At 39.3% G+C, this 25,543-nt stretch overlaps 1 protein-coding gene across 7 annotated transcripts in view; it reads left to right on the forward strand.

Moving 5' to 3' along the window:
* Positions 1–396: 396 nt before the first annotated feature.
* atp11c (ATPase phospholipid transporting 11C (ATP11C blood group)) overlaps positions 397–25,543 on the forward strand; it is a 41,303-nt gene continuing 16,156 nt past the window's right edge. For 6 of the 7 annotated variants that reach the window (XM_084950055.1, XM_084950101.1, XM_084950094.1 and 3 more), the window contains exons 1-5: positions 397–961; positions 16,913–17,032; positions 18,692–18,781; positions 23,098–23,178; positions 24,751–24,858. In XM_084950055.1, coding sequence (XP_084806181.1) covers positions 935–961; positions 16,913–17,032; positions 18,692–18,781; positions 23,098–23,178; positions 24,751–24,858 — 426 coding nt within the window. In that variant the 5' untranslated portion in view covers positions 397–934. Of the gene's footprint in view, positions 962–5,272; positions 8,575–16,912; positions 17,033–18,691; positions 18,782–23,097; positions 23,179–24,750; positions 24,859–25,543 lie in introns of those variants that run through there. The other variant, XM_084950086.1, reaches the window with a different exon arrangement.

The following is a 25,543-nucleotide window of genomic DNA, read 5'->3' on the forward strand; positions in this document are numbered from 1 at the left end:
CATAAACAGTCTGGACAATGCGCTACCAGTAATTTTATACATTTGTCATATGGAAAAACAGAGTTATTTTTCTTATATTAAGACAAGTCAGGTATGAAATGTTTAGTTAAAAGCCTTTACAGTGACAGAAAGGAAATTTTCCTGGGTTGTGTGTGGCCCACAAAGTACACTGACTTTAACAGCCTTGATTTAAGTTATTTGGGGGTATAAGATGTTGCCTAATGCAGAAACATACACAAAATAATTCAGCTGAGAAAAATATGTAAAATGAAACTAAAACCTAGAAGTTCTTCCCATCTAAGGACGGGCGTCGATACTCCCTGACCTTTGGTGTCACGCTGGTCCCCCAGCACAGGAATTTAGACAACATTACCCACAGTGCAGTGCAAGCCGCACCTTCGCCGGGTGGAGCTTGTGAACGTGGGAACGTCGGTGGGCTGCTGCTGTTGCTGCTGGAGTGAAAATTGTTTGACAGGGAGGTGAGGCGACCTGTGCACGGGGGACTCGCAGGAGAAGTTAGTTTTTACCGTGGCGTTAGCCAGCTTTTTGAGTCAGCGGGAAGGCGAGACTCGGGGGCGACAAATGGTTCCTTCGCGTGTAAGCAACAGGGCTCAGAGCGAAATGTCAGGCACTGTTTCAGCCTTGAGCAGCGGGAAGCGCGACTAGTACACCGCAACGCGGAAAATATTCAGAGGGGAGAGAGAATGCGAATGGTGCGAAGATACCGAAATCAAACAAAATGGAAACGATGTAGCGTCGCTGCGGCATTTCATATAGCTAGAACTAACGTTAGAGTAGAGAATAGATAGCCAAGGAGCTAGCACGTTTACTAACATACATGTAAAGTTATTCACCAGAGAAACTGAAGCAGAGCCCGGAGGCGTCTGTTGAATCTGAAGTGTTCATCAGCATTGTGAAATTAAAGGAAAAAAAGATGCTACGGAGAAGACTGAACCGTTGGGTATGTGTGCCTGACACACACACACACACACACGCATACACACGCGCGCGCACACACACGGTTAGCTTATGACATCCAGCTGCCACTGCTAGCGTTTAACCGCTGTGGTTTTGCTTCCCCTCCCCAAATAAAAATGAAGTGCTGAGCGTGCCCTTGCGTGATGTATTTCCCCTTTGCTGTCTTCGTTGTAATTGCGATTGAATCCACACACATTGCAACAAACAGTTTTCCTCACACCGCCAGATAACACGAACCAGCTGTTGTCTCACTTCACGGCTCTCGTTAGTCAAGCAGCTGGTTGTTAGGTAAGTTCTTACCAGCCAGGAAGTCACGACAGATGCAAGTTAGCATTAACGGGGAGTCAACTGCACTTTTAGTGCAAGTTTTGCAGTGATAAAGGGAAGTACAGTCTGTCGTCATCCTAAGCAACAATATTATTACCGTCATTAACAGTTTCAATAATACAGTGATGATAATGAAACCTTTTAAAATGGTTTTCAAGTTCTAAAAAAGCAAAAAAAATATGACAGAAATACAAAATGGGGAAAAAAGAATAAATAACAATGCACAAGAGCAATAATATCAGTAAACACCTGGAAACTACAGCTCGATTGAGAAGACACCTATGGCCAGGGAAATGTTTCTATTCTCTGGGCTCCAAAAATTTATTCACTTGTAAGTCAAAACAGAATCTATCAAACCAGGTGTGCCACCTTGTGTTGTCTTTATGGTCCACATCTGTTGACTCAGTATTGATTAGTGAAAACAACTATTTCATCCATTCAGTTAATATAAATGCCATGAATGTCATTTGATGCAGGTTCTCAAATTTTGAATATAGTAAATTGGTTATATATATTGTACATACAGTGGGTAATATATACTGTTAGTCTTTGTGTAAGTGAAACAACACATCTGTTAGTTGAAATCAATTTAACCAGATAATGAATGCATATTTGTCCTCAGGAAGCATAATCGCACAGTTCCTGCTATGTGCTTGGCCATAAACATTTTTTTCAGTGGAGGAAGGTGGTGTCTTGCCAACATTAATCGCTTAGGCATAATATTTCATAACTGGTGAATTAAATGCTTGCCTCTTTAAAGTTCATCCACTGGTTTCATTGCCCTTCTCATTGGTTAATCATGAGTGGGCTAGTTGAAAGTGGAGTATCTGCGTTTATAAATGCTACACCGCCTTTACTGCCTCTTTATCCACTTCTTATGCACCAGTAACCTGTTGTCACCACTGAGCTGAATCCCTCACACGCTGTGTGAGCAGTATAGATACTGAGAGTGAATAGGGAGAAGCAATATAATAATTATAGTTCCTGACCCTCCTCCTGGCCTCTCTCTAAGTGTTGCCAGGTCAGCTGGTTTTCCTGCTTGAGGAGAGGATTGCTGCTGTAATTTCTCTTCAGCGTGAGCTGTAAATAATATTTTGTGCAGGGCAGCCAGCCACACTATCATTGATGCATGCAGTGCTGGTATCTGAGGCTCTGGCTCTCTGCCTCCTGATTTTTCTCTGCCACCCTCCCCTTGCCCACGGGAGGTACACGTGCATCATGAAGAGGGAGAAAGATGGAGAGGAGGGAGAGTGACCAAAAAGGCACAGTGGAAGCCTCGTGTGTTTACTTGACTCTTCACACTATGATGTGCCGTGCCACTAAACCCGGAGTGTTTAGAAAATCATTAAAGATGGCTGTGGGAGCGAGGGGGCTTTTCATGAGTAGGGAAGCTCCAGAGGTTGTAATGCTCTTGACAGGAATGCAAAATCACACAGTTGCCTTTGATGTTCATTCAAGCCCTTGAAGGCAGCAGTGTGATCTGTGCGAGGTGGAGCCTGGCAAAAATGTGATAGTATTATTGTGGAAGCCCTGCCTTGTGTTCAAGGAGAACAGTGCAAGCAAATAAAAACAACATCGCCCATGCAGCACCTCAGTTTCCTTTCCTTTTGCACCATGGTAACTACTAGATCTCCTCCTACTCAGTAGCTCGGTTAAAAACCCCGCACGTGAAGTTTCAGTCTTTTATTTGGATTATGTTACAGTGCTGTAGAAAATATTTCTTCTGCTCAGTGGTGAAGTACACCGAGGCCTCATGTGATGCAGTCACCAGTTAAGAGAATGGAAGCTTCGGTATGCACAAAAGCAGGAAGTGACCATATAGACATAAACAAGGCTAACTTGTTTTTGGATTCCGCGATCAAAAAACGTGTGCTAAAAATAGGTTTCCATTTAATTAAAAAAATCAGTCAGCTGTTTAAATCCTTCTTTGGGAAAATACCAAAGATTCTCCAGTGCCAGATTGCTGCTTTTTGTCTTTGGACTTCACTTGTATATGCAAATTGACAAGGAACTAACCTAACTGACAGATTAGTTCATAATAAAATTCCCATCTGATTCTGAGAGGTAGGTTTTCACTAAAACTGGTAGTTTCTCTTTACTAGCATAAAAAGAATTTGTTTGACAGCACTCACTGGACTGACCAACGATCAGAACAATGGGAAAGTCCAAGGATCTCAGTGATGATCTAAAAAAAGAACTGTAGATTTCTAAGTTTTCTTTTGTAGCTATCTGGATAAACAAATGCAGAATCTAAGATCATCAGTTAAAACAAGTACAAGTTATTCTGATATGTCACCACCTTGCCAACGTCTGGAAGAAGACCCAAAATGTCAGATGAGGGGAAACTGGTAAGGGATCATCAAGGCTCAAGCCTGCCATGAACTGGAAACTTACATAATACAAATATCACTGTCTACAGTGATGCACGTTTTACACCCCCTTGGACTTAGTGGGTGCTGACCAAGGAAGAAGGCCCTGTTTCAGAATTGACACCTTAAAGCTTGAATGAAATTTGCAGCTGCCCACAGAAATGCCTTTAGGAAAAAGATTTTATGGAAAGACAAGACATTGATTAAATAAGTAAACTTGACCTTGATTGAGCTATTTGGCTACAATGACAAGTAGTGTGTTTGGAGGATTAAAGGTGAGGCTTTCAAACCAAACAACATTGCACCAGCTGTGAAGCATGGTGGTGTGGCATCATGTTCCAGGCCTGTTGTTCTGCCAGTGGTACTTCTACATTGCACAGCGTGGATAGAATAATGTAGCAGGACCACCTTCAAATTCTTCAGCTTCACCAGCTTCGTTTACAAGCTTCAGTTGCCTACCTGAACAGATAGACAATTGAAGCTTAGACACAATTAGATTTTCTAGGTAGGAAAATAATACTAAATTGGTTTTGGAATGGATAAAGCGGAATTCTGGAATTTCATTCCCAAAAATATGCGAAAAGTTATGGACTAAGTTGAAAAGCTGTGTCCATGCCAGTAAACCAACCAATTTAAACTGATTCAAGTATCTTGACAAAGTTATGATAGAAGGTTATAAATAACTGCCAAAAGCATCTTGCTAGTTAAGGTGCAACTTGCTAAGTGACCTTCAATCAAATATTAGTGGCAGTGTATCTATTTGAGATTTGTTAAAGATTTATGCTGTACAATCATTTCACCCTGGCAACAGAACAGTTCAAATAAATCACTGAAAGCCTTAAATTACAATTAGCCTATGTAAAGTTCTTCCTGCTGTAAAATATAGAAGTCTAAAACCACCTCTCCATCTCTCATCAATCTTTCCATGATGATCTGAGGCCTGACTCAACTCTGAGACTACATGACATTACCAAAGAACTAGAAAGCAAGTCTTTTCCTGGGAGAAAATGTTATTATATGTCAGGGGTTTCGAGGTTTGCATGTCAAATGCTTTGGAAATTCCCAGAGGTTTGCAAACCTGTTTGGCAAGTCAGTCAGCATCACTTGCAGTTTTGAAATGTACACATCTTTCACAAACCTATGTAGCAATTATTGTTGCTCACACTCAAGTGTAGGGCTATAACAACATTAGAATTTCAAACTCAGTACTACTATTAAAAATTAAGAGTCCATTGTCTTATAAATAAATATTAGAATAACACTTGTTTGTATATTTAGCTACAGTCCTGTTTATTTTTGGCTCAGCAACACTGGTGAGACCCGTGGCCACGGTTTCTGTCTAGTTGCTGATGACCTTTTCTCTGCCTCAATCTGTGACTTTTAAGAGAAACATAACACTTTCTAGACACAAATAATTGTGTTAAATTAATTTTTTAACACAAGTTGTGTGCTATAGTTTTTTTTAATCTCGTTAAATTAACTTTGTCTCTTTATATTACAGAAGGTAGGACTGATAATGTTTGGTGCTTAGCTCCAAATATAATAATTAAATAATGGTAAGTCAACAGACAGCTAAGGTAGCAGTTGGGTATTTGCTAATAGTTACATGTATAACATTAACATGTGTGCTGGACAGGTTAATGTTTCCAATAACTGGTTACTATTTATATGTTGTTGAAATGGAAGCTTTACTGACTCCACAAAATACCCCATAAAGACCAGGGTGTTACTCTTTAAGGTGCTTTTCTGTTTGCCATGCTTCTGTTTGAGTGCTCAACTGGTGAAGAGTGGAGAGGCTGTGTGAAGTATGTATGTTAGGCTGTATATCAGCTAGAGAAGATGAAGGCAGTACTGTTTGTATTAAGTAATAAGATTAGTATCTCATTATAGGTGGGGATTTTTTTTTTTTTGGACAACCCATACATACATAAGCTGTCTTTGTTATAAAGGATACTAAAAAAGCAAGTATTGAGGTGTTTTTAGAATTTTGATATAGGTTCTTTAGGTCTCCATTCTGGTCAAACCGCTACTTGAGTGAACTATATTTTAAACTTCCAGACTTTATCACATGTCCGCTTTTCTCAATAAAAGCTGACTTCTCATTCAGCAATAAAAGGAAATGTTTTTGTCTGCTGCTGTACAATAAGAAAAAACAGTATCTGCTTATGGCCTGCAAGTACCGGGGCAATTACTGCAGCATTACAAGCATTCAGTTATCGTACTTTGGTTTGCAGCATTATCCATCCTTCAGAATGCGTCAGATGTGTTTTTCCATGCTGGTCTGGCTTTTGACATGCTGACATCTGTTAACAACTAGTAGCACCTGTTGGAAACGTGCTAGGGGCTTTCAGTAACTGATGAGAATCCAGAATTCCCGAACAGAGCTGTTACTCTTTGGTTAGCAGTAAGGGTAACAGTGCATCTAAGTGCCACAGCCCATAGAAGGCATGTAAAGTCATCTGATTTATCAAGCCTGTTTGATTAGGGGAGATGCATATTGATTATGTGTGCTCAGTTTTGCCGCCATTAGTCTTGCAACCGTGAACTGGCTGGTGAAGAGAATTGCTTACTCTGTTTTCTCTCATCCTTCCTGTCTCCGTCTGATCTCTTGTACTCTGCCCAGTAATAGAAACACAGCCAAAGAAGCTCATCTGCAACACACAGTGGGATAATAAATATATTTAGCGTGGGGAGAGAGGTACCATGAAAGAATAAACGGCCTGCTGCGAGATAGTGGGCTGATGAAATATAGTGGGGGAGACCGGAAAGACCTGCGTGACTCAAGCCTGAAAAACTGTAGTGAATCTGGGGGTTAGACATGTTGCCTCTTTGCGCCTCGCAGTTTCCTTTCGAATGGATGGACATTTTCAGCCTTCCTATAGTGGAGGGGGCAGTTCAGGCTCAATACAAAGGGACCATGGATGGCTTTTTGTGGCAATTTTTCCACTTCCTTTTAAAACCTGGATTGAATTCTCAGTTTGTACCTCTAAATAATTCAGGTTGCTTCATTTATTTTGAATTCTCCTTACACTCCTCCTGCCATTCCTGACCCCCACCTATCCTCACCAGGCTAGTGGCACTCAAAATGCATCCTCATCATCCATATATGTATAAAGGCTCATCCAGAGATTTTCTGTGCTATGGCTCAGCTTTAGCATTACTCAGTGTTTGCAGTGAGATGCAAAGAGAATGCTGAGACGTGTGTGTTCTGGGTGTTTGTGTTTTTTGCTTTGTGTCTATGTCTCCCTCCGTGTGTCTGCGCATGGAGGAAGTCGGGTGGGGACGTCAGCATCTGTGCTGTTTCATCATCCCAGTTTTTCATCGTCATCCAAAATGATAGGGTACTCGCTTACACAGAGAGAGAGGAACAGCATGTTAGGATTTAACGAATGCTGGAAGAAAGACGAACGTGTCCCCTCCTACACGTTCATCACTTAGGTAAAGCAACAGCCTCCAGTGATTATCTTCATGGCAAACTCCTGGCTAGGAAGGAAGTGTTGTTTAGTCAAAGGGTGAAAGATTTGTCTTTTTAATGTGGCTACAGTTCACTGAGAAGAAATGCTTAGTAGGAATACCACAGTCAACCATGCCTTCTAAGCAGTGGAAGCAGGGGAAGGAAAGGGCCACCATTGATTTTTGTCATTAGTCTTGTTGCTCTCCTATGCAGCGTCTTAGGATAATTAATTGAGTAGTAATTACAGTCAGTGTAGCTTGGTACATTATTAAAGATAATGTCATCAGAGGGGCTGTAGCTGAGATGGAGTTTTTTTTAAAGCTCGTCAGCATTAGGACATACTGTAAATGCTGTTTTTTTTGTTGGTGTTGCATGGCTCTCTGCCAGTGTGGTGTGGGGGAGCAACCATTGTAGTGTACTGCAGTTTAGAAACCCATGCTCTACATGGGGAAAAAAGCAGCCGCATCAAGAACTTATGTCTAAGTAGCTAAATCTAGTGATTTGTCACACACACACACACATGCAAACAGAGTACAGAGAGTGTGCACTTAGCTGGAAAAACCATACCCCATCTAAGGCTAAACTACTTTGATATATAATTAAAGAGAAATTTAAGTGTGACTAGGCTCTAGTTTAAAATGTGCTTGCTTTTCCAGGCCTTAAAATGTGAAGTCTGGAGGTTTTCTCCGTGAAATCCCTGGAAAATAATGTGCTTTTCTCATTCTCCACAGGACTTTAATTTAACTGGTTGAGAACAAAGTGAATAGGTGAACAAAGTTCACACTCCTGAAGGCGGATTAAGTTATGTGTTAGTAAATGAATGTTTCAAGACTAAACCAGTTAAAAACATCCATGTCTATATTGTCTGACCACAGTCGTCTGTCAGCAGTTTGTGACTTCACATGCATTTCCTGTTTTTAATATTAATGGGCTTTTATTGTGTTTCTTTAAATTTCAGAGGTCATCTTTTTTGATGTTACTCACAGAAAATACTTCAGCTTGGGGATGACCTTTAAAAGCCTCTCATGAAACCTGTTACTCACAAAACAACTATGGCTTTTAGACATTTTACAAGTTGTCACTATACCAAAAGTGTCGCTATATGTGTCTGTGACCAAAATGTTTGAGGAAGTTGTTCCCAGTGCAAGGTCATGATGAGTTTCCCTCCTCCCTGTTGTCGAGAGATGCAGTCTAATATAGGTCAGTACCAGCCAATGGTACACTACACTCTGTGTCTAGTACAGCTGCAGGCATGCTAGTGGAACAATGAGCCTTTGCCTATCCACAACAGCTCCTTAGGATCAGCGCGCAGTTCAAGTTGGACTGTTATTACTCTGAAGGCTATTCATCACAATGTGCAAACAGCGGACAGAGGAAGAGAGTAGCCTTTAATATGGGGCCTTAATTCAATGCCATAGGCCAAGTGTTGCTGAATCCATAATGGAGGTAACTCCTATTATAGTATCATTATGGATTAATTTATCTACCTTTTATTGATTTGGTAACCTTTTGTGTGAAACTGTTATTTGCTGATATTAATGTTTTATTTATTTATTTATTTTTGGAGAGGGAAACTTTATTAACTTAATTGCAAAATTCAGGTGTGTTGCATTGTGTCCAAGTGTGTTGCTTAAGAGACAAATGCTGTTTAAAGCTTTTTGTGTGATTGCTTTATTATGTGCTGAACCACCCAAAACCACTTTTGCATGAAATTAATGGTGCTGTACAAAGACAAGTCGATTTGATGTAACACTGTATGGGAATGAAGCAATAGTCCTTCTGCTTTGTTAGGAGAGTAAATATCCTTTTTTAAAAACTGTTTAAGTGAACTTTGTCTAAACTTGTAGTCTCTTCAGTAAAGCTGTTTTTATTCTAGGTGTTCCACTCATAATGAAGAGAAAGAAGCTGACTTTGAATTCTAAAGTAATATAAGCGCAGTAGAGTTTTTGTAGTGTGTTCAGAATTTGCAGGCATCATCAGCCACGTAACCAGTGGTTGCTGATATATTTGTGGACTATTTATTGAATCATCTTTCTTTTAAACTAGACAAAACTGAGCAGCCAAGGGGCCTAAATGAGGATGAAGAGCACCTTTGAGCAGCCTTTGAATGATCAAATAGGTGACAAACACATACGCTATTAAATAATCTGGATGCACATCCTGTAATTTGTGGCGCTAACTGTGTAAAACTACCAATATGTGACTAGCTTACATAGCATAGACTCTGGGATAGCTCAAAATGTCTTTGCATGAAGGAATGGGGATTTCAATTCTGGAAATCTTTTTGTATTTTGAATCTCAGTTAGGTTTAAAAACAGCTAAAGGAGTTTGTGCTGAAATTAGACGAAATAGCCCACGTAAGATTGCTTGATTTAGAAATTGTTTTCCCACACAAGAAATACAACAAAGAGGTTAGTACTCCTCAAAGTCATTGTAGTAATAAAGCTTTAATTTTGTTCCTTTGTGCTATATTTTCCTCAAAGGAAAATGTAGCCACTCTAAATTCTTCTGGTATGGGCAGTGAGCACTTGGATGTGTAATCAAAATTGAGAGAGTTACAATTAGTGAGACCGAGTGAGCATGCTGGAATAGGACAGGCAAGTGGGCTGACAAGAAAAACAGAGAATGTAACAGAGCAATGTGCCAGAGAGCTGCAAGGGTGAACAGCACTAACTCAGCCCATGTATCTTTCCCCTTTTATTCAAACAGTCATTACTCAGCTTTTTTTTTTTTTGCTTGTCATAATCACAACTTTAAGTTTCTGTTAGAATGTTTTTCCTGTCGTCATTAACGGTTTTTAAAACAGTTTGCTAGAGACGAAGCACTTGTCAGAATCCTTTTGGGTGTTTAGGCATATATTTTATGTCTCGCTCACACTTTCTCCTCAATGTGGGGAAAAATAGAAAACAAAGATCCAGTTCAGTGACATTCTCAGTGTAGTGCAGGTTGTACACATGCAGCATGAACAAGAACAAACATTCGCCCCTAGTGCTCTCTCTTCTTTGCAAAGCTCCCTCACACCTCATTAAATATATTTAAGTAGCTTTTCTGAGTGCATTTTTTGAAGCTTAATGACACAGCTCTTGCATTATGTACTGGAAGAGCTTAGTGTTTTTGTCCCTGCTCCACAAGGTTATAAAACCACCAATGGAGAGTGATCAGAACAAAGCTGAGCATACTGTATTCTTTTGGGCTTACATTTTCAAATTGCTTCAACAGTTTAGTAAGAAAAAGCTACAGCATCGATTTAGTTTGACCACAAAATCTATTTGTGTCCAGAAAAACAGCACTTGCTGAACCATTGTCACACTTTGTCAGTAGATTTTTTTCTTCTGCACACCACAGTGTCATCTTTACTTCTTGCAAGACATGCACGTATAAGCTGTTGGAGACACAATTCAGTTAAACCTTGACAGAAGGCTTAACAGCAAAAGATCAGAAAACACTTTCTTGTCCAGAGAGAGAAATTGTGCGACCCAAAACCACTTCTGGCGGTCTCTGTAACAGACTTGCTGGCCATAAATGGTAACATGTTTGTGTCAATGAAGCAGCGTGACAAAGAACTGGATTTCTTCTAACATTCCCGTGTCATTTATACCTCAGGATCATCTGAGGGTTTTGCATTTCTGCTCTGGAAGACAAAGAAAAAACATCAGTATTGAATCTGCTATTTTCTCTAAATGAAGTGTACGAGCATATGCTGTTATGTAAAGACAGCGATCACGTGCAGAAAGAATGTATAACAGCACAGCCACAAAGTACTCAGTTTATCTTGATTGTGTGGTACAATTTTTACTGTAGATTGTTTGATGTACAGTTGTGGTCAGGAGTTTACATACACCCATGGGCATGAACATCATGGGAGTTTTGGGCTTTTGATGATTTCTTGAAACGGTTTCTCTTTCTCTATTCCACATAGAGTTAAAATTATTGAAACAGGCTCAAATCACTCAATCACTTAAATCTTTTAATAAGTGTTGTTGAAGGTTCTACAATGCCCTTTAACTTTAACTAAGTGTTAGTTCATTGCTAGTGTGAATGTGAACGGTTGTCTATTGTGGTACAGTGTGGTGAAATGGTCTGCCCGGTCTTTTGCAGTTTGTTGGTTGGTTTATGGAGTGTTTTGTGTCTTATGGTATGAATTATACAAGTATTGCTCATAGGAACGGCACAACATCATGTTCTCGTACACAGCCACATCTGACCTACTTTTGGCTTGGTTGTATCATTTTTAGAGCAGAAATAATTATTAGGTACACCATAGTAGCTGTTCAGTCGGTCTATCACTATTATAATATAATATAATATAATATAGGAGTGTGTGTCTGTATGTGTGAGGAAGAAATATAATGCGGTCAAATACAATACTTCAGACTGCTACACAAGAAAAATGACCACAGTGGTATCAGCATCTCAATGATACAGTGCCAAAGGCATTAAAAATACATGAAATAATCATTTAAAAATCTGCGCTGTCAGAGAGTTGCGGTCTTGATGGATTGTGATACAATGAATAGGCCTTGTAAATTTCTGGTTACTCAGTTAGTTCTGCTTACAACATGCAGATTGACAAAACAGGATAGTCACTGAATAGTGAGATGGTGTGACAGCGCACAGTGTCATCAGACCAGAGTCATCATTGGGTGTTTGGCACCAGCTGAATGCAGTCTTACATTCCCCTCGCTCTCAGTGGAGCACCTTTCCCCCTCCGTCCAAGCCTGTGCTTATTTCACAATGTATGCATAATTAAATTTAGGGCATATTTTAATGTAAAGTTTTAAGCCCCGCTCAATTTTCTAATGCACCATTTATTTTTGACTGAGCAATTACATCTCAGCTCGATTGACCATTGGCTATTTGCTTTATTGATCTCCATTCACTTTTGGTAGCTGGTGCTTTATCATCAAGGGTGAATACAGTTTGATATTGACATACTGGCACTTGACTCTGTTTTACTTACTAACATCACTGCCATTGAATAGATTTGTTTGACCTTTGACAGTGAAGCAGAGATAATGCAATAAGTTCTGTTTTTCCTTACATTAGCATTTCTTCTACGGGCTTTAGCTCACTTTTTTGGAGATGAGCATTGCAATCACGTAACTGCTCAAAAATGAAGTGGCCCCCACCATCTGACCCTCATTATATTTTACAGTGACTCCACCACTAAATCAATGGCCGTTCAATAGTTCTATTCTTGTCTTTAGTGCCGTAGGGCATAGACGATTTCCTCATTTAATACAGAATACTTTTTCCAGTTTTCACCATGAGTTATGTTTGTGTAGGTGCTGCTAATTTTTGAGAACCCTCACTGAGGTGACGGGGTTTACTTATGTGTGCTCTTTCACAGCTTTTAAGCACCATTGTTGGCTTAGTCTGCATTACAAGTAGCATTTTTTCCTGACTGATCCGTGACCTTAAAACTATGGACAGAAGCCAGTAATCTAGTATTACTGGCTGTCTGGTCTATGAACCCGTAAAGTAAAATCCAGAGCCCTTGAATACTTTGATTCAATGATATTCTGGTTGTAGAAGGTGTGTATACTTGCATTTTATGCTGTGATAGAGAAGCCCTTTGTAAAAGTGTTCTATTGTTAACTACTAGTTAAAATTTGCTTTTACAGTTCTTTCAGAGTCCATAGGACAACTTTCACAGTTACTTCTTCTACACAGAGTCAGTATAGAGATCCTTGGCTTATTGCTCCTGGGGTCAGATTATTGCTATTTGATATGGGGGGGATATGGATATGAATCAAATCTTGGATCCCGTTGTACTTCTTTCCTCTTCCCACTCCTCTTCCCACTCACACTCTGTTTGCATCCGGTCCTGATGGAGTGTCACTGTGTGCTGATCGGGTAGGGGATGCTAAAGTTGACATCCATACTGAGGTGTGAATGTGGCTGCTCATGCATAAGAGAACATTATGTAAACCTATTGGCTCCCTTTTCTAGTCTGGACTGTAGTTAAGATGGGATGTTTTTTTTTTACAGAATTAACACTAAGAATTTGTTCTTTATTTAGTTTTTTCCCCCCCTAACTATTAATGAGAAGCAAATGGCTGCATAAATTCATTATGAATGCTGTTATTTTTATTTATTTATTTTGGTCCCTACTTGCATAAATTAGACTTCAAGTGTTTGAGGCCATTCTTTGATCTAACCTCTTGTCTGAAACAGACTTTGGGAAGCTTGCTGTCCAGGTGGCCGCAATTCACATGTTCCCTGGCACTTGTCCAGGATCAGATGTTCATGATAATTTGTCTCCTCAGCCCACATGCTACTGGCCTTTTATATTAGATAAAGCAGATCCCCTGCCAGCACAACTTTAATTATTTACAGTCACAGTATTAGCAGAACAACTTATGCTTGAACAGAAAATATAGCTGTTTTTAAAACATGTGGCTAGAGTCCTCACTTGGACGATGAAATAAAATGACTACAGCACGCAAGTGTATTTTCTGACACTCTTTCTGTGTGTCTTCTTTGTGTCAGTGTCTGATATTATTTGCTTATGTAATGACATTTGAAAGTAGGCATTCATCTTTTGTTTTAAAAATAATTTGGCTTGTGAAAATGAAGTACTTGTTCACAATATCAAGAGTTTATGATTAATCCCAGAGATGAGTCGCCTGTCTGTCTGGCAAGTAGTTCTTTCTGTTGTGGTTGTATAGAGTGGTCATTTTCTGTTTTTTTTTTTTTTGTTTGTTTTTTTAATTTTAAAATTTTTAATTTTTTAGATATTAATGCCTAAGTTAATGTGCATAATTGTACATAAATACAAGGGGACTAAACAAAGACATATATACATTTGGACTATGCATCAAATATAGTAATTTGATATTGGTTACATACATTAAATTGAAAGTACACTGAAAACCACTGTCAGCTGTGTATTATATATGAGTTTTCTGAAGAATATAGTGCTGTAAGACTAAGTATCTGACAGCCCGAGGTAGTTTCACTTCTGCCATTATTGAGTATCCAACCCAATGCCCAGTTGAAGTGATTGATTGGTGAGTGTGTGCTACTTTGAAATGAGAGCACTGGGATTCCAGCAGGAAACTAAATCTGTATGCTAGGTTTCCTATAATCAGTTAAATTCACTAGTTATCCAACGTATGAGTACAGTATAAAAATAACTTGACTAAGCTCCTCCTTAGAGAATCATAGAACCTGCTAATTTTAAAAATTACAACACTTGATATTGGCATCATATTGGTAGTAATACAGTATGTTGTTGTTGATAATTTGTTTCACTCCTACATCAAAGAATGGCACATTACAGTATGCGGCTTGTTTAACGGCAGATAAGCGTAACAGAGAAGGTACTACATAAATCTCCTCTACTCTTCATATAAATATTTGTGATGCAGCTTGTGAAAACCGGGCTAAAGTCCAAAAGGTTTCATGGTTTACTTTTTTTTTTAATGTTTCTGAAAATGTCAAAACTTCTAGATCATTAAGCATAAAATATTTCATTGATCTACTATTAATTTTTAACTTAAAGATCGCAAGCCATGTTTATTCTTCAAATTATTGTCGTTTAGCAATGATGCATTTGGATAAATACCCATAGCATGTTTGTTAATGGTTCAACCTAAAAACTCTGTTAGGTTCCCGAGAAACCACGCATCAATCACAATCCAGGCCAAAGATGGAAAAGTTGCCAGCATCATTAAGAAGGCAGATTTAGTTGGTTGACCAGTTGCTGGGTGACTGGGGTTTGCTCTATGAGGTGTTGTTTGTTTGCAGTTCATACATCAAAAACTGTTCTGTAAGCTACATTTTTCTGACATACTGTTCGATTAAGATGAGATACAAGTTAAGATTGGACATAATGTAAAGGCTGGTTGTTCTTGATTGAGAATCCCAGCTGCACACAAAGAAATGCCACAGTCTATCAGTATATTTGGCTTTTTTTGCATGGTGCAATACCTTTTTTCTGTTGGTTACAAATGGAAATGTCAAAATATGAAATGGGGAAAGAAGCAGTTAACAACTGTCTCTTATATTTTGACAACTGTTAAAGTAGTAACTAAAGCCACTAAGGCTCTCCAAATCATTTTGGCTCTGAATTTAAAAGTTTTCACAAATTCTAAATACTCTTGACATTACACATGCTCATCGTGTTGTTAAAGCTCTCAGTGGAAGGCCTAACTTTTTAACATGGGAAAGAAAATATTCAGGTATACAAACAATATAGGTATAACTTAAATGGTCAACAGTTTGTATATTGTAATAGGGTTAATTATTTACAGTCAACAAAGTCAGGCTAATCTCTCTATAGTGAGATGGGAATATCCTTGAAGATAAGAAAGATGTGAATTGGAAGCAAGTATTATTGTAGGTCTGGCTAATGCATTGTACTGGCTTTGTTTACAGCGCTTGTAGCTGTCCACCTAATGCCTTGGCCAACACTTTTAGGTCACACTTGGCATTATGGGGACAAAAAAATTGAGATTGGGCTCTGTTTTGATTTTGGATAGACCAATTTCCTTTTCAGTGATAATGAATCATCACTCTTGGCACTGATGTTTTCTGTATTTAACGGAATGGATATTGGCTAGATATTTCCTTGAACAATAATAAAGTTGCAAAATCAGTTCTGTAACCCTCTAGGGAACAGTGTAGTGACATATTTAACAAACCTAAAATAAAATAATGTTCACTGTGTGTGGGAGATGTGTAGTCATGGTCTTCTCTTTTTTTCCACACAGAGAAGAATAAACCGTTGTCCTACCTGACAATTTATCACTTTGATTTTTCATGTGAGTTTCCTTTTTTGGGTTGGTATTTACAGTTGCTCTTGAGATTTATATAAGGTGAGCACCATGGAAGTTATGACAACAACCTGGCTTCTGTGCATTGTTTGATTTACCTCATGTGCCTTTATCATTTTGGCAGGACTTAGTATACCTCTGGTTTCTGAGCAAATGTTTTCTCTTTCAAATATTAAATTAACACACACATCCACATTAGAGTGAATACTGCATTAGAACAAAAATACAAAAATCTAAGCTGTATATAAAAGATGTGACATCCCCCAAGTGTCAAGTTTGGCATTTGAAAATTTGGAAATCCACTTTTTTTTTCTTTTCTTTTTTTTTGCTTTATCTGCTAAAGTTTGAAATGTCTAGCTACCTAGTTTATAAGGTGCTTCACTCACTTTGATATTAAATGGGTTGCTATTGGTAACAACTGGACCCAATGGAGTTGTGTGGATATACGAGAAAATGCAGGTTTTGGCCTCTCTGTTTTCAGTTGATTTATTTTTTTAACTTTTTTTTTTAACTGTATTGAACATTTTGACATTATGACAAACATAACAGAAAGTGCACATGCATTTATATAATCTGAAAATAAATTTCACCTTATTTTGAAATCTCTTGAAGATTCTGGCCCTTATTGAATTTTTATTTAGCCATTTTACAATATATTGTCCAGTGCCCAACAGTTTTCCACTTTTCAAATCTTCATTTTCTGATTCACAGTCGAAACTTTAATCTCATAACTATATGGCTGGAATTTAGGCATAATTAGACTGCCTCTGTCTGCAACTATTAAAGAATGTGCAATCTTTTTAAATTTGTATTAGATTATGGGTAAAATTTGGACTTTTTTCCCCCAACAAATTCATGACTGTTGTATGGTGCACACTTGATTTTGTTAGAAGTACCCGGATTGGTTCAGTATTTAAATGACAGGAAGAAGAGTGAATTACTAACATGTCCTGTTCCTTTTTTTCTCTCCTCCATTTATCTTAACCCCCATCCCTCCTCTCTAGTTTGGTGGTGAGGACAGAAGAGTAGGCAGTAGGACTATCTATGTTGGTCATCGGCCGTGTCCTGCCAATGAAGTTTTCATCCCACCCAAGTTCTGCGATAACAGGATTGTGTCCTCGAAGGTAAAAACATCATACTCCGCATCTGTAACCAGAAGGTCGCCGGTTCGATCCCCAGGCTCTCTGTCCTGATGGTTGTGTCCGTGGGCAAGGCACTGTACTCTACCGCCTACTGGTGTTGGCCAGAGGGGCCGATGGCGCGATATGGCAGCCTCGCTTCTGTCAGTCTGCCCCAGTGCAGCTGTGGCTACAACTGTAGCTTGCCACCACCAGTGTGTGAATGTGAAAGTGAATGAATAATGGAATTGTAAAGCGCTTTGGGTGCCTTGAAAAGCGCTATATAAATCCAATCCATTATTATTATTATTATTGTTACTCCCATGCATTTGCCAGGGCTCCAGTCTGCACCAAGATTTTTGTTTGTTCCTAAGCTTGTGTTGTTTTATCTACCTGTAGGTAGTTCTGTTTTTTTATTTAATGCTTGCAAAATGAACTCTTGAACAGTCATCAGCATTCCAGTGGCTTCCTTCCTTTGTTTCCTGTTCCGACTACTTCTCCTCATACTTGTCTTAGCTCCCAATGGAAGGCGATTATTTGTCTGTCAGTGGAGCACAGACTGTGGCAAGGAAATACATGGCTGCTATTAATGTACTGGAACGGTGGGCAATTCAGGCTTCCCCTGGGCTCTGACTACAACCCCCCTCCTTCACCACCCAAGTCTTACTCTACCTGTTAGTTCTGTGTCAACAGCAGGCTTGGGAAAGTACTGACTGACTGGCTTTGAATATCTAAGATGAAAGTGATCAGGGGAAGCAAGTGAAGTGATAATAAAATGGCTCTAGGATTTATAGTGATGCAGAGCATCTCAGCGAGGAAGGGTCAATCTATTGGTTTCTGCCAGTATGTCAGGGTAAGCAATCTTTAATTACCCCAGCTGCACTGTTTATTCTCCCTTGTGCCTCTGCTCTTCCTGTTGCTTTCCAGCAGTGTCCAATCTGCCTCTTCTCTCATGTTCTCATTGCACCTGCACCCTCCAACCTCTCTTTCTTGTTGCTTTCACCCTCTTTACTTCTTAGCGAAATGAGATATCCATTCTGCTCGTGTGGCAATTCAACACTATCCCCATGCCCTCCACAAAAAGGGCTTTATTCTTGTTTCTGTGCAAAGCTGTGTAGATGTGCTTTGTTATTGACACAAGGTTACCAGCGGGGTATCGTTGAGAGGTCTCTCAGGGAGTTTTGCAGATAAGTGTTGCTTCAGCGCCGATGATATCAACAGTCATGGCCACTTAAAAAAAAAGAAGAAGAAAACACAAAAACAGTCACCCACCTCGTAAGTTCATTGACTCTGCATTCAAGGGTAGCCAAATATAAGAGATACATATCTAATCTGAATCAGTGGAATACCTGTGGTCCCCCAAGGCATGTCTCCCTAGTTGGTGCAAAGAACAGAGACTATAAGCTATTGAAGTTGCCTTCCTATTTTCCTTCCCCAGCTCAAACAGAATAAACAAATACAGGACCGTGGATATTGAATGTCTCTAATCTCTCTTCCTTTGCCAAGCCTTTCTTTAACTTCTCTGAGTCTGGTTACAAAACATGGTAGAGTAGAAAAACCACAGAGCGCAGAGCAACAAAGAAAGTCCACATGCAGTTTTTTCTATTTTATTTTTCTGTGATTTCATGTTTTTACATATGTGCTTCCTCTTTTCTCCCCCAACAGTATACAGTATGGAACTTTCTACCAAAGAACCTGTTTGAACAATTTAGAAGAATTGCCAATTTCTACTTCCTTATCATCTTCCTGGTGCAGGTAAGGGCAAGCTTTGTCTGTATGCCAACTGAAACAGTGATAAGTGATATAATCTTTTTAAAATAAGGACTTCGTGGGTGCCTCTTGTTTATTTGATGGTGTTAATTTGTAGTCAGGTCCTCCGTATGAAGGCTAATTTTGGGCCGCATTATGTTTTTTTTTTAAATTAAGTCTGAATAGATCAGTGTAAGTGATCGACATGCTGACTGTGTTGCCTGCATAAAAAAGGCGTGTGAGAAACGACATCCATGTGCATGTAGCCATAGGAGGTGTGCAATAGTAACAGGAAAAGTGTGTGTACAATTATATCAGATGCGAAACTGCTCTACCTTATTTCCTCACTGGGCGTGTTCATTTGCGTGAACTGCAGAAAGTCAAAAAACCTCTGTTTTGAAGCAAGTTGATATTGAAGGCACACTGATCAGTACAATTGGTCATGTTTAAATGCCTACGCTCCCTTACACCCTGCTCAGGTTATAGCGTTATGCACAGTCTGTCATTTAATCCTGTTTATAACTTTCAAAGAACATGAAAAATTCAGCATTATGGCAAGTCATCAGCAGTTTAATTCAACTAACTCATTCATCCAAGACCTGGTCTCACATGGTTTTCAAGTAAAACGGAAAGAAATTTGAATAGTTGAAAGTTGCTTCTCACTTTGTCTGAGAATCCCATTTTAACAGGTTTGTAGTACTCTCATGCTAATCCCTGAATTTCTTTTTGTGTCACTGTTTCCTTGGTTTGTCTTGTCTGTGCTTAATTACTGGAAAATGAACTGGTTGAGGACGCTAACTAATAGACTTCAGCTGTACTCTTAAGTGACTCCTCTCCTCTCTGAAGATTTGTTATATACATCTGCTTTTGCTCTTCCATTACCTCTTCCTAATGATCCATTTTTGTGGTCCATGGAAATGGAAACTAACTGGTTTCCTTTTAGCAGTAACCTAAACTATGGCAGCAAAGGAGCCTTCTAGTGTAAACAGGTGCTCGTTTTAGACCTTGTCGAGAAGGAAGTCCTTTCTCTCGTCATGTACTCTGAGCTTCTGTTCCCAGAAACCCAATGTTTCAGTGTCAGAAATGAAATTAATCTCAAACAATATCACATTAAGTGTAATATTCATTTTCCCCAGCCTTTCTTCTCTAAGTTGTCTGGATTAATTCCATATTATATATATTATTCTGTATTCTGTCTTAGCTCATGCGTATGAATGCTGAATTTTAAATTTTTATTGTATGGAATTAATGTGAGAAGAATCTATGTATGTGAATATGAGGAATTTCTACCTGTCATGTGTTCATTTTACAATGTTTGTGTGTGAATAAATGTATATGTGTGTGCGTGTGTGTGAGCTTGCGGATGTTATGTATGAGTCAGTGGGTGTCCTGGGTGTTTACCCGAGCTGCAGTGTGGTTGGCATTTCTCCACTAATCCAGTTTCACTTGAGGGGTTCCTTATCCTAACTACTCAGGCTTTCCTATGCAGCTTGCTATTATATTAGATAGTGTGAAACAGGTACACAGATTGTGCGCTCATTTTGCACTTGCATCTTACAGACAGAAATAAACCTTCACATTTCCCCCGAGAGGCTTAATGCAAATACTCTACCAACAACTAAATGTCATGCATCCTCCAACTCTGTTCTATCCTCCTTTTGTCTCACATTGTCATTTGGTGTCTTTCTTTCTGTCTTTCTGTCTCACATAACCTCCAATTCGCTGCAGCGCTGCACTGCTGACGTCAGCAGCCAGGAAGCCCTCTGTACATCTGAGTGCCACAAATAGACACAGGCTGATAAAAAAGCACCACTCTCCTATAAATAGCCCTGCGTGTCTTTGCTTGAATTTGATTGAATGGGAATAGAGCACTGTGAGAGAGTGGGAGAAATGGTGTTGAGAGGGTGAGAGAAAAGGAGAGACCGAGGGGGTGAAAAAAAAGAGAGGACGAAGGGGTGGGAGGATGCGAGGACCCACTGCTTTGGGACCCCGGGGAACTGCTGTCTGTCGCTCACTCTGACACACTTCCCGGCTCAGATGAAGGGCTTTCTGCTGCCCCGTTCTGCTGCTGTGATATCACACCAGCACATCAGCAGCAGTACACTCTTATTGCTGTGATTTTTCTTTTTTTTGGCTTTGCATTTGGTGCAGTGGAGGCAAGTGTGTATAAAGTTGGTGACGGTTGTTCTTAATGGGTGCAGATGAATTGATAAAAGGTTGAGTATATGAATGTTTTATTTTTCTTAGGAGTAGCTGTGTATATAGTGACGTTCTGCTATACTTAAATTGCCACTGAGCCAGCTGTTGTATAAGTAGAGGCACACGTGCTTTTCAAAAATGTTCCAAGAATTTGTCCATGATATTCCTGACAATGGATACGTTGTGCTGAGTGAGATCAAACTGCATGTATGTTCAGAAACCACCTGGGGCTACACAGCCTTGATGTTTTTAAATCACAAAAACAAGGAGGCACCACTTAGTGGTTTTAGTATTAAACACAAATAGTTTTTTTAATTATAGCTAAACAGCAAAAATAGTTTAAGCAGGTTTAATATAGATGCATTAAATTTCAGTAAAAAACCCGTCTGTTCCAAAAATGGAGGCTGTCCTAGATACAGCTATGTCTTCAAGGCCTGTCAAGTGATTTGAAATTGTATTATAGTGTGGGATTAAGGTTGTTTTGTGTGGGTTTTGTTGATGAACAGATAAAATGCCACCATCAGCTCTTTCTTTTTTAGTCCTCTATTGAACAGTGGCTAAGGATAAATCAAAAGCAAACAACTCTGAGGCTGAAAGTTGGCTTTGTAAAGCATTTTCTTTATACTGTGGTAAACCTTTGCTGGGTTTTGCCATCTGGCTGCTGCATCAGAGAGACGTTAGTTTCTATTTTTCTTTCTGTGATCAGACAAATCTAAATCCAGTCATGTGAACAAGAGGTGATGGACATTAAAGGGGGCCTATTATACTCATTTTCATCTCCATATTTTTAATACTGATCTCTACTAGTTTAGCATTTCATGATTCAAAGCTCAAAATTACCAGTTTGCGATCTTATACTGGGCATTGGTGCAAATCCTTAGGTTACCCACTATCTCAAACAAGCTGATTTAGCTCATCTGCCTTTAGGGGTCACCTTCTCTTTAGTCCAGTTCTCATTGGCTGCTTTTCTCAAGAGACACTTTCATGACTGTGTAGCTATCTAGTCTTAAGATCTAAAGATTCTTGAAAGTATACCCCCAAATACTCTTGAATGATTGCTGGCTCTCCAACACATCAGGCCACTGCGGCAATATTAATACTTTTGTCTCACCAGAATAGCTACAAACATAATGCACTACTCGAAATCTTCAAATGGTGGAGGTGAACTTGTCTGTCTCTGCTTTGTAATTGATTTATCCTTTAATGAACTGTAATCACAGTAAGGTTCAGATGGATTTCTAGTGCACTGCCCTTGTACTTTTATGAGTGTGTTTTTGAATGGGCAAAGTATGTGGATATGTGTTTGTGTCAGACAGTGCTTACTAAGTTTGCTGCCATTTTTATTTAATTTTCAGTTCAAGCGCAGTTGAGGAACACTGGAGACTGCATCAAAACATATCCTACTTGAGCCGATGTCTATCTGACACTTTGTAATGCTCCTGGTCAGAATACGAATGAGCTGGATGTGCTATAATATCCAGTCTGGCTCATGGGGAGCCCAACTGCATTCTGCAGGATCAGAAATGCAAGCGTAAATCCTTCTGATAGTTTTAGGTGACATAAACACAAAGAGCTTTCTGTTTACTGAGATTTTAGCTGGGTGCCTTGTGAGCCACTGCTCTTAAGCTGGATGTTTACCTGATCCTCACATTCTTATTACATACATGACTTATAAATGCAAAAACCAAGTCTGATCCCCATACTCTACCTCTAGATTCTCTCATGAAATCCTCAGGCAGGTAAGGTCGGTTTGTCAAAGCTTTCTGCTGGCCCTCTTCCATGCCTTTGCAGAGACACAGTAGTGTTGGAATGCCTGCAGATTAAGCACTCTATCCCTGGCTCACTTGATTAAAAGTTCCGTGGTCCAGAACCTCCTTCTCTCCCCTCCAAAATGTAAATGTCTCCCTTGTGTTCCCTACTGATGAACAAATATGGGAAGTAATAGAAAAGGACTACACCCTGCATTTAGAGGGCCTGCCTCATCATGCAAACCGTTACCACACATTGCTGCTGTAGGAGGACTCTGTAGTGATGTATGTAATACATTGGCATTGAAACAGAAAAGCACATGTTTATTGCTGAGCGTTAACATTGTGTTTCTCTTTTCTTCTTCTTCCTATTAGGTGATAGTGGATACCCCCACCAGCCCAGTCACCAGTGGCCTACCATTATTTTTTGTGATTACAGTAACTGCTATCAAGCAGGTAAGATAAGTTCCTAATGAGAGTAAGTTTTGGTAGCAGTCACTTTATTGTGATTTTTGTTTTTTTTTAAATAGCCATGTCTTATTGTCCTCCTTCTCTGTATAACACAGCCCCCCTTTCTTCATAACTGCCTTGGTGTGATTTTTGTATAAAGTACGTGCCTAATGCTCTCTTGGGTTTTGTATTAATGTGCTCTGCTGGTGAATTCTGATTGGGGTGTAGATGAAATAGCCTCTAGGGGAGTGTTAGCAAGTGAAGAGAGAGAGTCTATTTCAGAGGTACAAATTATCAAGGGGAGTATCTGTTTCTTTGACTCTATTGCTTCCCTGTCCCAGCTTTAGATGTATTGTTTTAAGATTGGCTTTTTAGTTAGTCTACAGCTGCAGCTTTGAAATGCACAATAATGGGTGGATTTCCTTACAATAATATATGGGGTGCACTGATAACACATGTCCGTGTTCATTCATGGTAGTGCTGTTAGTATATTTTTTCACACTGGTTTATACTGTGGAGTTCTGTGAACAAGGCTCAGGCAGTTCCTCCACACATAAAGACGTTGAATGAGATGGTGAAGATAAGGTATTACTCATGCTTAAATAGGTCTTTCCTCTCCGACTGTATACTTCCTGCCAGAAAGTTTGGAAAAATAATTTCAAACTGACTTTTGAACTAAACTGAGTCCAGGATGAAGGAGAGGGATGATCCTATTAATGCAAACTGACTGATATGTTGACTGTGGCAAAGCACTGGCAACAGAAAAGGATGATATAACACATGGAAAAGAATAACGAGAAGCCCGTTAAGAACTAAATGATTCTCGATAACCTTATATAAAATGTTCATGCATTTAAGTGAAATTTTTGTTTAACAGAGACCAAGACCTCACATTTTTGGTTGTGTGAGCTAATTTATATGGCAGATGCTTCATTATTGTTTGTATTTTTGACTGAATAATTATATGGATAATAATAATAATAGGAATAAGAATCTTTGCATCACTAAACCAGACTTGATCCTCCTATTATCCTGTAATCCTGCTTTTTGGCTCACACTCAGCCTTGGCACACATTTTGGTTTACCCCTCTATTCTCATCTCCTCCATATCCATTACTATCTTAGAGACCTCATAAAGTCCACACTTGGTTTTGTGGCTCTTGCTGCTGCAGCCTTTGAAATTATCTTTTTACCTGACTCAGTATTATTTCATTTTATACTGTTTCTCTGCACTGCTGGACAATCACCATCTCATTCTGCTGCTGTAGGCACTTCTATACGTAATGATGACATGCTGGATGTGGAAATTTAATTGTATGAATTGACATTCATGTTTTATACTCTTCCATGGAAATGACGGATGCCGCTTGTAGTCTGCTGAAACTTCTTTCACCATTAAGAAGCCGTAAAACATTCAGGGCACACCCCTTAGTTTGACAGCTAGTGCTGTACTGTGTGCCTTTTTATACTGACATCAGTTATAACTGTCAGTGTCCCATAGGTACAGATGTCACGGAATAGGTTTCTACTTTTTGTTGTGCTAAGCAATGCTATTCTGATTTTGATATATTGCCACAGGGATATGAGGACTGGCTGCGGCACAAGGCTGACAATGAGGTGAATAAGTACCGAGTGACAGTGCTTGAAGATGGCCGGAGGATACAAAAAGAGAGTGAGAAGATCAAGGTACTTTGTAGCAGCAGATGCATCCTAGCTGAAGTGAAAAATAAAATAATTCCTCCAATATATGAGCAGAGAAAAGCTGCTGGCAGCTACACAGGACTTTTTGGGATATATGCACAAGGGAGAACATAGTCTCCTGAGCTGATCTGATGCTCAGACATGTTTGTAAAGGCAACTTATTTATCCAGTGCATTCTACTTTTAAAGACCTATAGTTGGCTGGCTCACTTTATGTAGCTTTCAGAATTTTAAAATGAACAAATTTTGTATTTGGTCATCTTTTATTTATTTATTTATTTAACTTTATTATGGTAGAGATCTGCTTGTACAGCTGACACCACTCGGCATACAGCTGTCAATACCAAAGCTTTGTTATGTGTTGTTTATGCGTTGTATAAAACAGCTGTTCCCAGCACAGGAGCCAATATAAGCTTACTGCTAGCTACTTTTGCTAAAATAAACATTTAAAATACAGGCAGGTTTTTGTCACTGCTTGGCAGTCCAAACCTGAGCTCAAAGAAGATTACGGATTGTTCTTGTTTTCCCTTTTAGTATCTGGGTTTTTACTCACTGATCACAACAACTTCACAGGGACCTGGCAGTCATATGTATTTATAAGTCTTCTTAGTGATAAAAGTAATTTAAAGTTGTTTGAACTTCTGCCATTCATCCTGTGTGCGATTCTTCTG

Source organism: Perissodus microlepis, chromosome 2 (assembly GCF_051167445.1).
Source record: "Perissodus microlepis isolate ML-2025 ecotype Zambia chromosome 2, ASM5116744v1, whole genome shotgun sequence".
NCBI classification, from domain to species: domain Eukaryota; kingdom Metazoa; phylum Chordata; class Actinopteri; order Cichliformes; family Cichlidae; genus Perissodus; species Perissodus microlepis.